General features: G+C 27.3%; 1 protein-coding gene across 3 annotated transcripts in view; it reads right to left on the bottom strand.

Annotated features, from left to right (window-relative positions):
- Positions 1-711: 711 nt before the first annotated feature.
- The window catches only part of LOC142323729 (uncharacterized), a 14,453-nt gene continuing 2,144 nt past the window's right edge, over positions 712-13,020 (bottom strand). Inside the window, exons 2-4 of one of the 3 annotated variants that reach the window (XM_075363889.1) lie at positions 12,078-12,190; positions 10,523-10,646; positions 712-2,058 (exon numbers count right to left, since the gene is read on the bottom strand). In XM_075363889.1, the coding sequence (XP_075220004.1) occupies positions 2,047-2,058; positions 10,523-10,646; positions 12,078-12,190 (249 nt within the window). In that variant the 3' untranslated portion in view covers positions 712-2,046. The other 2 variants (XM_075363887.1, XM_075363888.1) reach the window with 2 other exon arrangements.

Below are 13,020 nucleotides of genomic sequence, written 5' to 3'. Positions count from 1 at the left end.
AACCAGCACCACTCCTAATTACCTCTGTTAAGAGAGGCCCTACTGTAAAACATCTAAAGCTGACCCTACATCTAAAACTGACAAGAATAGAAATTAATATTACAATTTTTAAAAATTATGTTCAAAAAAAATGATTTGTTAATGACAGTTCAGAGGTATTATATGGTTAATGTAATATTTGGTTAATTTACTAAGTATTCAGTTTTTAATTCACATGACAGTTCTTTCTATTTTTTTAACTTTGTAACATTTAAAACACTGTTCCTGATGTATATACTATTTTATAATAGTATATACTATAAAATCGCTTATTGAATATGAAAAAACATATTAAAAGTTATTAGACTTGTTTTTTTTTACATGGAAACTGTTCCTCTGTGTCCAGTAGCTACCCACTTGCAGACTACTTAACAAACAGAGCAGAATCAAAAATACATTAGTGATGTATAACAGTGTTAACATATACTCGTATTACCCAGCAATATCTTGCTGGTTAAGGAAGGCAAGGTCACCATACTTGCTGATTATCAGGATTTGCATCGCAGAATCCAGATAATTTAAAATTAATTGTTCATCATATATACTGGACAAATCATGTTACATGTATTGCACATAATAAAAAGACAAAATTGTAACAAAATAAATATATTTCAGTAAAAATTAAAAAGATATTATGTACAGTGTAATAAAAAACAAGTACAGTAATGTGTTTCAAAAAATCCAATGAGTAGAATAGAAATTGTTAATAAAAGAATCAGAATTTATAAAAATCTATCTAAAAATAAAATTTACTACCCTACTGTTTTATTATTAAAAAAAACTTTAAAACTATGTTGAATAGAAATTGAGGTAAGTTACTGTATGTCATAAAAAATACAATTTCATAAAAATTACAAAAATAATTGTTTGTTTAATAGAATAAAACTTATTAGTAACTTATTAATTAAAATGTAATGTTTTTAAACCATTACTTCTTTTTAAAAAATCTATCTTTAAAATCTGTAATCTGAGGTTGCTACAAGTATGAGCTGCAAGATCACGTAATCATTTTAAACAAAAGAATTTTTGTATAATCGCATTCTTTTTCACACTCCCACCAGTCCATATCAACTTCATAACCCTAGATGCAAATCATTACATCATAATTCATTTTTGACAAATTAATATTTTCCATCACAGTTTTCAGAAGTTAATTTTATTAGTTTAACACAGGCATAATTTATGTATGTTTTCTGTTGTATAAATTGAAAAAAGAATTAACAAACCCAGTAAAATTAAGGATTGATAAAAATATATTTCCTGTTGAAACAAAGCTTTTTTTTATTTATTTAATGTCGCATCAACCTTACTGGTCATTAGTGACACCTAGTGTAATACATTTAATTACATGTTTTACACTAGGATATTACATGTATTACATCTATTACATATACACGCAATTATATCATATGTATATAAATAATTACTAATTACTTATAATTCACACTTAAATAATTATAATATTGAAATTTCTAGTCCTTTAGATAACTTTGAGTTTTCTCACAATTTGTCACTTTAAGCATTTTTCTAGATCTTGTGTATCATTCCTTACTATTTGTATTATGGACAATTGGTAATAATGTATTTACTGATAGATTACCCTGGCAATATTCACATAAATTTTGCTCCTTTTTCACTATGAGATGTACAGGACTGAAGTTAGCGTGTCCTATTTTCTCAACCGAATTATGATTACTTGTTTCCTGGGAAATGAGCATGCAGGATTTTCTTCAAAAATATTTTTTTTTGAGGTAGATATCTTGCTATTTTCTGTTCCAGCTATTAATTCCTTTCTTTTTGGGAAATTTTTGAACTTCTTTAAGCACAAATTTTTCATTTTTGTAAAATGCTAAATTGCACAGATTGTACATGTGATTCAGCAGCTTGTTTAGCCAACTTATAGTTAAGATTTTTTTTTAATAGAGTATTAAGTCTTCTTTAAATGCCTTATGTGGATGTAAGCAGTCCTGATAGTTAGACATCTGGAAAATTGGCACCCACTGTATTTCATGTTGAAAACTACATAAAATTCAAATGTTAATACAGCAATATTCAGTATTAGACAAATCAAACTGGAGTGATAACACCAAATAAGAAATTGGATGAGACTGTGCAAGTTCATCCAAGATTTAAATAATTCTATAATCAACATCAAACTTATACAGAAAAATTCCTTGACTATGGCAAAATGTGATTTAACTTATAACTTTTTTAAAATATTACATGTATAAATTTGCTTTCAACCTCTGGAAAAAAAAATTCTAACATTTGGAAAAATTATCTAATAAAAATAGAACATGTACAATGTATTAATTTTGTATGTAGTTTATAAAAACTAGATTTTAGCAGACTTGAACAAAACATTTGACAAATAACAGTTTTAATGAATAAACAAAACATAAATTGAATTTACGCTTCAATTATCCTGAAAGTGTCTCCTACTCATTTTTAAAATGGGGCCCATCAACATTGCTAAGTTCTTTCTTTTTCCTGTTTAGCCTCTGGTAATTACCATTCAGATAATACTTCAGAGGATGAATAAGAATGATATGTATGAGTGTAAGTGAAGTATAGTCTTGTACAGTCTCAATTCGACCATTCCTGAGAGGTGTGGTTAATTGAAACCCAACCACCAAAGAACACCGGTATCTGCGATCTAGTGGATACCAGTTAGCAGTAGAATACTGCTAAACTACATTGTAGTAACCACACTGAACAAGTTTGTGTTAATTAACTCTGAAAGGGTAACAAAAGAAGCGGTTCTGTAGAATTTCCAGTATTTTGAAAGCGAGTTGTTTTTATTTAAATAACACATACAGGCAGTATACATAACAGAATCAATCTATACACACATTAATTGAACATGCAATTTTTAACATATAATATGAAAATTATCTAGCACTAGAACAATATGAAGTTCATGTAAACGCATTAAATTTGACAAAAAGTTACTTCAAAAGAACAAATTTAACACATTCCTAAATATATTATTACCTGACTATGTAGAAAGAAGTTTACTAACAGTTTTAAAATAAGCACCATTAATAATGGTACATCTTGTAAATACATTAAGAAAGGAAATTTTTAATTTAGTAAAACACTTTTTCTTCAAAAATGTTCTCCATTCAATATACAAAACATTTTAAAAAATATATAAATTTTATAACATTCTACAGATCCTGGTTAGGCATGGCATATTTTCACACACTACCAATTTTCATCGGGCTAATGACCATAGGTGTTGATGCCCGCCCTTTCATAACAAAAAAATAGAAGAATTCTACAGAGTTAATTTGAATTCATTAACTGCTGTAATTATACATAGGAATATTTGTAACTGTAAAAGTTGACGAGTTAAGGAAACTGAGAAATGCCTATCTGATAAGGTTACTTCAAGTTTGTTTAATTACTAGGGCTTGAGTGAACATGTTAAATGTATTGGAATCTTTATCTCATTACTTTCGTTAATGTTATAACAGGACCAGGGTAACTGATTTCTTCCATTTGAGAAAAAAGAATGAGAAAATAATGAAAAGAAGAATCCAGAAGGAACTAAAAGGAATTCCTTTCTCAGACTAACAGGTCCGTTTAACTATCTGTTCTTTGTAATACAGACAGTGGACCCTCCAAATTCTGTTGTTTGACCAGTGGGGTTACCGGACCAGAATAAGAATTTATAGAAAAATGTAAGGGGGCAAACTATGAAACTTATTTTGCTTAAGAGATAAGGTGGGTACTGGTTGTGCAGGCCAGGGTGTATAAATACTGCTGGGACCAGCAGGAACAGTCAGTATTTCCTGCTGTGTTTGGCGTAGTCATGATAAGCGATAGTTTCACAAGTCTGAGTTCATCATGGTTGTGGTGATGGCGATATCAGTAAGCATGTGGTAACAACAAATAGAGAATAGGTCATGAGCATTCCATTGTGAACAGTGGTGAATGCAGGAAGTTGTTCAGTAGTTATTAGCAGATAGTAGTGAAAGTGATAGTATTATATTCATTAATAAAGTGTAGGGTAGTTTTACTGTAGACAGTAAAAGTAATAATATTTGCAGAAATTGAATTGTATGAACTTTAGACTTTTTAGTGTTATTTTGTTAATGTCAATATTAGGCATTAATAATAGTGGTTATTATAACACTTTTAGCAAATTGGACTGTATTCGGGTTTTTATAATTTAACTGTCTTTAAACAAATCTTATTTTATTTGTATTATATTTTCTATGTCATACAATTATTTATTTTGTTTATATGTCTTTAGAGTAATAAATTGTATTTATAAGAAATTTTTAGTGTGTTAGTCTCTCAGTACCCTGGTTGAACTGTGAACACACGACAATGTATTACTATACCACTCAAGTTGGGCTCTATCATATAACAAGTAATAAGATCCCCAAGATGGATTCAAAACAATCTTGAATGGTTCTTAATTAGAAAATTTCTGCATAAAACTGATATTTATTAAAACTATTATTTATTTCCATATAAATTATTCAAGCAATATAAAAGAAGTTTTAACTGGCAAAAAAAATTATTTTTTAAACCCTAAATTCAACAATCTGTGAAAAGCATCAGGCATCTGAAGTGAAATTTATAAGTGAATTTTAAAAATATTATGTACCGGTTAGGTGGCAATTAGAATGGACAAATTGATACAGATTGGAAGCAAGAAGAAATTGTGGGAACACTTTAAGATTTGGAAGCTATATCTTGGTCAGTCATATAAAGGAAAAAATATTTTATTTAGAAGTGATAATTTAAGTAGAGATCCAAGGAAGGAGATATATAGGAAGAGGAGGAATATTATGTCTTTTTAATATGAGATAGTGATTTTGATGTTTATTTTCTAGTTTTCCATATAGCTTCTTCTGTTATTAAAATTGATATGCTATTTGTAAACCTCTGGTGAGGAGACAATTTGTGAAGAAGAAGAAGAAGGAACAAATTACAAATTCTACTGCAGCAGTTCAAAAAATAGAGTTCATTTGTAAAAACACAATTAAGCTTGGTTCACATTGTAATTGCTGATTATCTTAAATATTTATTTATATGTTAATACGTGTATTGTGTTATAATTCTTGTTTTACGTAAGGTTAAAATGTTTCAAAAATGTGTTGCTGGGTACATCTTGGAAGTAGTAAGATAAAGGAAGGATTAAGACAACTACAGGTATCAAAATATTTTTTCTTCAGCTGGCAAGGAAATTTCAGTACATCAGAAGATATACAAATGTAGAAAGTTGCTAAAAGTTTAATATTTTTTGTGGAGAGGAATTTTTAATAAATAAATTTATTTAGGATGAAATTTAATATTTTTATAAAACCTATTTCTTTTACAGACAATGTACAACCTCTATAATTAAAGATAATTTTGTAGTAGCTGTTTTAGTAAATAGATGTAAAATGGACATTTACGATTACAGAAAAGTTTTATCAGAAAATTAATTAAGTTTCCCACCAAATAGCTCAGATATGGAGACTTAAAAAAAATTAATTAAACATTTTTATTCTATGTCAAAATTTTAAAATAATATTCCCTATTCACCATTTTGGATCTAACTACACTTTAATAAACGACGATATGAAAAGCAGATAGTCCTATTAGAAACCATTTTTCTTTTCAGTTATAATACCTCATTTTATAACAAGGACATTATATATTTATTTTAATTAATACCGTTAAAATTTACAAATACATTGGGAGTTAAAGGTTTTTTCGTTATTTAGTAAAGTACGGTTTCTGATGTGTTTTGGCCTGATTACTCAATTAAACTAAATATTTATCTTTTTATTATTTTGGATAGTTTTTTTTTAAATTGCAGCCTAATGAAGAATTAGTTTATATAAGACAATTTTTTTTGTTTAACCAACCGGTCCAGCGTTAGGTATTGCTTTACAGGATGAGATGAATGATTTGTAGCGTGTGTGAAAATGCCATGCCTGACTGGGATTCGACCCTGGGACCTCTGGATGAAAGGCCGAGACGCTACCATTAGCACCACGGAGGCCGGATATATGACAATTACCGGTACATATGTTCACCTTAAAATAAAGTGCACATCTACTAGTAAATATTTAAAATAATTAAAACTTACGAATTAATTACAAAACCATTAATTTCTACCATAAGTAGAAATAAGTATTCGGATCTTCTCGTAATACGTCGGAGTATTTCGTAAGTTCATGTAGCAATGGTTTATTCAAACGGTAGCTAATCAACTACAAGTTCGGGCACAATCGTGTTCGTAATTCGAAACGGCTCTGCATTCGTGACGATCGGCGCCACAGTTCGCTTGAGTCGTTACGTAAGAGCGCGGTACTATATGTTTATTTCTAGTGATCTTTGTAAAATATTTTTAAGTGTATACATTTAACTGCTGTTCTGCTAAATAATGGTAAGTTATTGTAAGTTGAAATAAATTATCTAATTTTTACATTTCAGTCTCTTCTGCTTACAGGTTGAAAATTTTTCTAAACTGTTATGTATGGTGTCCCTATAGAAGTAACCGGGAAATTCTATTTTTAAATGACTGAGTAATTTACTAGAACTGTATTGTGTTTCTTCATTTAAGATGTTAGTTTAAAAAAAAATTATTACACATCAGAATTCTGTATGTTGAAAATTGGTGCTAGTAATCAGATTATTGGAAAACCAACCTTAGTAGTACTTGAACTTTGGGTAAAAGGAAGGTTCTTTTTTAACAAATCCCTGTCAAATTTGACTTTCATATAAACAAGACCATTACTTATACAATATATCTCATCGTGTTATTTTCATCTCATACAGTGGTGGTTAAAATTAGGGGCAGTAAATATAACAAATCAGAATATATTATTTATTTTTTTATGTACAAAAATCAACTATTAAGTATCATTTATACATTAACATGTTTTAAGATTTGAAAAAAAAAATTAATTAAAACTAAGTGATTTGATATTGTTTTATTTAAAAAAATTAAAGTTAGGTTATATTATAAAAATATTTAAATTATTTTTAAAAAATTATCTTCAATGATACAATAATTTTTTTATTACATCTTCATTTTTGTCTGAAAAATAAAACTTGTATTAAAAACAGTATACTCATAGATCTATTAGTTATGGACTTGTATATTTAAAGTTACTATTTTAATTGCAACTGCTTTTTCTTTAATGATAGGATTAAGATAAATACTTGAGTATATTCCATTAATTTACAACTGATTAAATGTGGCTCAAAAAAGTGATATATAGAGTTAACAATAGCCTTCATGCTTTTGTTAAATTAGAGAACGTTATTCAGCCTTCTGAAGGTTTATTGAACATCTAAAATTAAAGTTAGAGGAGCTTATGCTCAGTGAATAAACAAATCTTATTGCTGTTTGTAGGTAGTTTAAGAGGTTTACTCATAACAGTGTTATTAACCAGCTGTGTTTTGCCAGCTTTCATTAAGAGAGCTTAGTTTAATTTAATGCTTTAATAACTTTTATTAAAATGTTAAACATATGTATGTAAAATATGCTATAGTACAATTTAAAAAAAAAAAAAAATGTACTATGTAAATGTACTATGTACTAAGATGTAAAATCTTATTAAAGATAAATGTACAGCATATACAAAAAAATTATATATTTTTAATTTTTTTGTTTTGAATTTTTATTTTTCATGTCTATATGTAGATAGGTTTTTAATAAGTAAGATAGTAGTTGCAATTAATAAATGGTGTAAGTTTTATTTTATGTTCTTCATTGTAATCATAAGTGGATGTAAATGACATATCTAAGCTACTGAGATTGTTAAAAGTGTTGCATATCAGTAATTCAGTCACTGTGGATTAATCATTCATTGTTTATTGAAAATTATATTTAGTAATTTGCTACCATTATAATCTACAAAGCTGTGGTGTGCTTTTTTTTTGCAAGTATAACATTGTCTTATACTGGTTTATTTTGGCACATAATAACAGGGGAAGTAACCTTATTAAAAAATAATAAAATATAAAAATATGGTTGCTACTAAAATTGTGTGTAGTGAGTTAAAGTCATCTATGATCATTGCTAACAGCTGCTATTTTGGATTGTCCAGGATCCAAATTAAGGAACTGGTAATTCGAAATGCTAGGTAATTATAATTACTTTTGCATATGTACCTTTAAATGGGAAAAATATTGAAAAACAATGCAGATTTTTGTACAGGGACAAGACTTGTCTGTGCGTTCATTTATTTATTAAATTTTCAATAAAAAAAGTGAGTAGAATTGTTTGTTTATTTCTCTGTTTATACAAACATACATTTTTGAAATGTCTATTAGTTTTACAGTCTTATCATAAATTGTAATTCATGATTCAAGTGATTAGTTTTTAATTAGATTTTGAACAAAAGTACGGTATTACTTTCGATCACATGGTAGGAGTGGGGGGGAGGTAAAATGATTTTTTTTTTTAATGTTTTGAGGTATGAGGAGTATAAAGATACCATTCACTTAAATTGGGATTTCCATATATATAGGCATATGTATAAAATTTTGTGGCTCAAAAATCTCCAAAACTACTTCAGTAATTTCCTTGAAATTTATATATGCTGTAGTAGTTTATCTGAAGTTGTGGATGTGAAAATTTGTTGAAGATTGGTTGGTTCTGGTAACCCGATGGATTCAACAATAATTGTTCTTGACGACAACACTGATGAATGTTTTTTCATCTCAAGGTATCCAAAGCGATTAAACTTATTGCAAAAAAAACTGTACAAAAATAGCATAATAATATCAGAGATGACGGTGATAAACATAATTATTATGATAAGGGTAGTAATGGTAGTAGTATAAAAGAAATAATGCAGTTGCTAATAGTAATTAGATTAAGAAAAAGCAATCTTTGTTAGAAACCAATTATAATGATAGGGTCTAACTATATTAATTTAATACTTTGAATACCAACCTTAATTAAAGAACAAACGTTAAGGTTCTTAATTAAAGGACCTTCTCCCAGTGAGGGAAATCCTTTAATTAAATTGCTGACTGTGTTTAGTGTATTTTAAAACTTTGCTAAAAACCATAAGAAGTTAAAAGGATAATTCTTACATTGTATGCAGTTTATTATCCTCAAAATGTTTGATTATTACTTTCAATATGTAAAAATCTCAATTCCTCAAGAAAGAAATACACAACTATTAGATGATTTTCATTTAAAAAAGTTTTGTATAAATTCAAATAAAAAACTTTAATTACAATTTTTTTAAAGGATTTCCATATAATTCAATTTATCTGGTGATGTATGCTGAGACATTTTCAGAAAAAAAAAATTATTTTTAGTCAATTTTTATACTGTATATTACAATTCTATTTTTTTACTCTTATAAATTTAAAAAAAATAATTGTACAAGAAACTTCAAAAATAGTGCAAAATACTTAAAAATGATAAAATACAAACAGATATAAAACGTAATAATACAAAGGAATTATATAAATTACTAAAAAAAAATTATACATATTGTCCTTAAATTCTGACTTATACAAATCAGCGCTAAATTAAAAATTAAAAAATTATTAACCCTAAATTTAATGCCAAATAAAAACTTTAAATTTTAATATGGAGATTTAAAACAAGATTAATTTTTATCTATCTTTTTATTTCTTTTTTAAGTTAATCTTTAAAATGTAAATATATATATATATATATATATATATATATATATATATATATATATAAAATATCATTTAAATTGTTAAAAATTAACATCAGAGTAGAGCTTCTAACTTTAATGTCCAGTTGGGAAGGAAACAGAATTTGACTTTCAGAAAAAAATGGATTAAAAATAAATATTTCATTATTAAAATTAAAGGTTTTGTTTATAAGTAATAACTTTTGATTGGTTAAACTGTGGCAATACTTAATTTAAAAAAAATCAAATCGGCTAATGAAACCTTAAAAAAAACAAATAACCTTATAAAAATCAAACAACCACCACATTACTTCATTCAATTGCTGAATAAACAGGTTAATAAGAAAACTGTTTCTCAAGATATAATTATAAAAATTTGAATGATCATATTATAAACTAATATGACTGAAAATTTTTTGTTTGACTCTTATTGAATTAAAACAATTTATTTGGTTTTCACCCATTTTCTACAAATTTACACATTTTGACTTTAATCTGAGATTACTTTGAAAAAATTGGCAAAGGATAATGGAATCAAACTTATTCTAAATTAAAATATGCTCCTTATAAATACATTGATAATATTCTTAAAATCATCTTCACAGATAATTATCAGATTTTTGTAACTACTAAAAATACAACAGAATTATTGAAATTTATGTTAATTTATACTTTAAACATAAATTATAGAGGTTACAATTAATTAAATATAACTTTTCTGGGTTACTACCATTACTGCTTATAGAAATTATTTTTAAATGTTATTAATTTTAAAATTTTATACGGTATTATGAAAACCAGTTTAATAATCTGGTTACTTCTAATTTAAAGAAAAAAAAAATTACCTCAAAATTTATTTCATTTTTCTTTTTTATTTTAAATTCTGGAAGAAAAGCAGATTCGATGTGCGGTACTGGCCATGCTGTTTTACATGCTTCTAATGTATTACTTAGAGTTGACTGTCGCAATCTAAAAGAAAATATGAAATTATTCAGAATCATAAAAAATTGGGTTAAATTTCCATTTCAAAATTACAATATTTCTTAAAAAGTTGGTCTCTTCATTTATTCCTCAGCAGTTACCTATTCACCTTCATAAGCAGAATTACATGATGTAGTGTAGTAACTATGTTGATAAGGAAGCTTGTCTAATTAATAGCTTTAAGTATCTTCTGGAGTATAAATTTAACAAACTTCTAAAATTCAGCAAGATCTCAATACAAATCTTGAGTCTAATTAAAATACAATTAGTTTACTTTAGTGATTTCACCCTTGTTACTTAGAAAATCTGAATGTCTCTCTTAAACACTCTGGTAATGGGTCACTTCGCTTTTATTATTATAATGATGCAACATAATAATTTTTAAAATGTAAATGAATATCAAAGGTACTTCGTTGTTATATCTACATAATTAATAACACTTACAGCAGACTTACCTGCATACCATTCTGTTGAATTTCTGAACAGTACAGGTGATTTTTTTTAGGTATCATAGGATTATCACAGAACATTTATAAACTAAATTTTAATTAGCATTCAAATCATTAGCTGTTGCCTCCAACAAAAATTGTACACTGTTGGAATTAACAAGTTAACAGGTTATAGTATTCAATTGAAGATGAATGCCATTGAATTGTATCAGTGGGTACTTATAAAAAAAGTGTATTTTGAAGTAAAGCCTGTACCAGTTAGCAATCCAATGGTAATCCCTCCCAAAATTGTCAATTTGCTATACTTAGATGTTAACTAGAAGATATAGTAGATGTTAACCAGGGGTATTAGTAAACTGTTTTCTTCATAGGTTCGAATATATTTTCAGGCAATCAAATAAACTTTAATAACAAGATCAGCTAAGCTAAACTGCCAGAAAAAAGAAATGATTAGTAAAACAAGCAGATGCAGAAATTATTCAACATATAAACTATAATTGCTATCCAAATATTCTCAAAAAAGCATTTTTTGAGAAATGAATTATTCATTCTAGTTGTCAGTCTGCAATTTTCCCAGAAAGATCCAGCTCCCTTCAACAGGTAACTAAACAGAGAACATAAGGTAGAAGGTTTGAGCTTGTCACAAACAAGTAAGTCTGTAACACAAAAAACTAATGGAGCAACAAACCCCAAAAGGCATATAAATTAAGTTTTTTCTTCTTAAAACTTAAAATGCTAATTCATATTAATTTAAATCATAGACATTTATTAATTCTTATAATTAAATTTGATGTAGACTCAATTAATATATATGAATGGCATTAGCTGAATCTTTCTGGAGAAGGGAACGTGTTAATAAAGATACATTTAGAATACTGTTAAGTAATAATTATCATTTACATGAAAATTAACTACACAAGACTACTGCAAAACAAAGTAAATTTTAATCAGAGAATACCGTAATACTAACTTATTCCGAGAAACTCTTGACCACGGTCTTGTAGCACTGTATGCTGATTTTTGAGTAGTACTACTTGTAAATGAAAGGCTGCTAAGGTTACTAGTAAAGTTCACCAAGGAAAACTAAAACACAAGAAACATTTTTTTATAAGTCGAAATAATAAAATAGTAAAACTAATTTTATGGTAATAGCAAAACATGTATATTACAGGGTATACAAAAATAATAAATTTAACAGATAAATTTGATTATATGTAGAAATATGATTTCTTTGGTCCAAAATCTCATCAGATGAAGGCAATCTGTTATGAGACAAGATGTGATCAAGAACTACATTTATCCCATCCCAAGAATACTAGAAAGAAAGTGAAGAATGAATTGGATTTTTGATGCCTATTTACTGCCAATACACTATCAGCATGTAAATGATATTAAAGTCCTAGATGAATTGAAAACTGGTTGTATAACAAAAGATCAGAACTTCAGTAGTACCTATCACACCTCATGTATATTGCAGCCATAAAATAGGGATAGAATAAAATTTAAACATTGCTTTATATAATATGGTGGGCTAAAAATCAATTTCCCTTGCATATGGATTAAAGTTCTGCAACAGATCAAAAATTTTGGTTTTGTAGTTGTTCATGATAAGTAATGTAGCTTCTATTCAATTGTTCTTTACTTCATGTTTTTATATACTGAGAATTATGGTGTTTAATTACAGAAAACAACAGTTTAGATGTCAAAATAACAATAATACAGCTGCCATCCTTGAAAAATCTCTATTCTCTGCTGTTAGTTTGCATAATAGAATTTAAAATTTGAAAATAATAAAGAAATGCTTCATGATTAAGTAGTCCTAGAACTAGTTGCAATTAAGAAAACAAATAATTTGATCAGGATATTTTAGCAAAGAGCTCTTCTATAATGAAGAGCTCTAGTCTTTTCAGCAA

Source organism: Lycorma delicatula, chromosome 4 (assembly GCF_047948215.1).
Source record: "Lycorma delicatula isolate Av1 chromosome 4, ASM4794821v1, whole genome shotgun sequence".
Classification (NCBI taxonomy): Eukaryota; Metazoa; Arthropoda; class Insecta; order Hemiptera; family Fulgoridae; genus Lycorma; species Lycorma delicatula.
The sequence above is the reverse complement of the archived record's forward strand: the minus strand, read 5'-3'. Positions and strand labels throughout refer to the sequence as shown.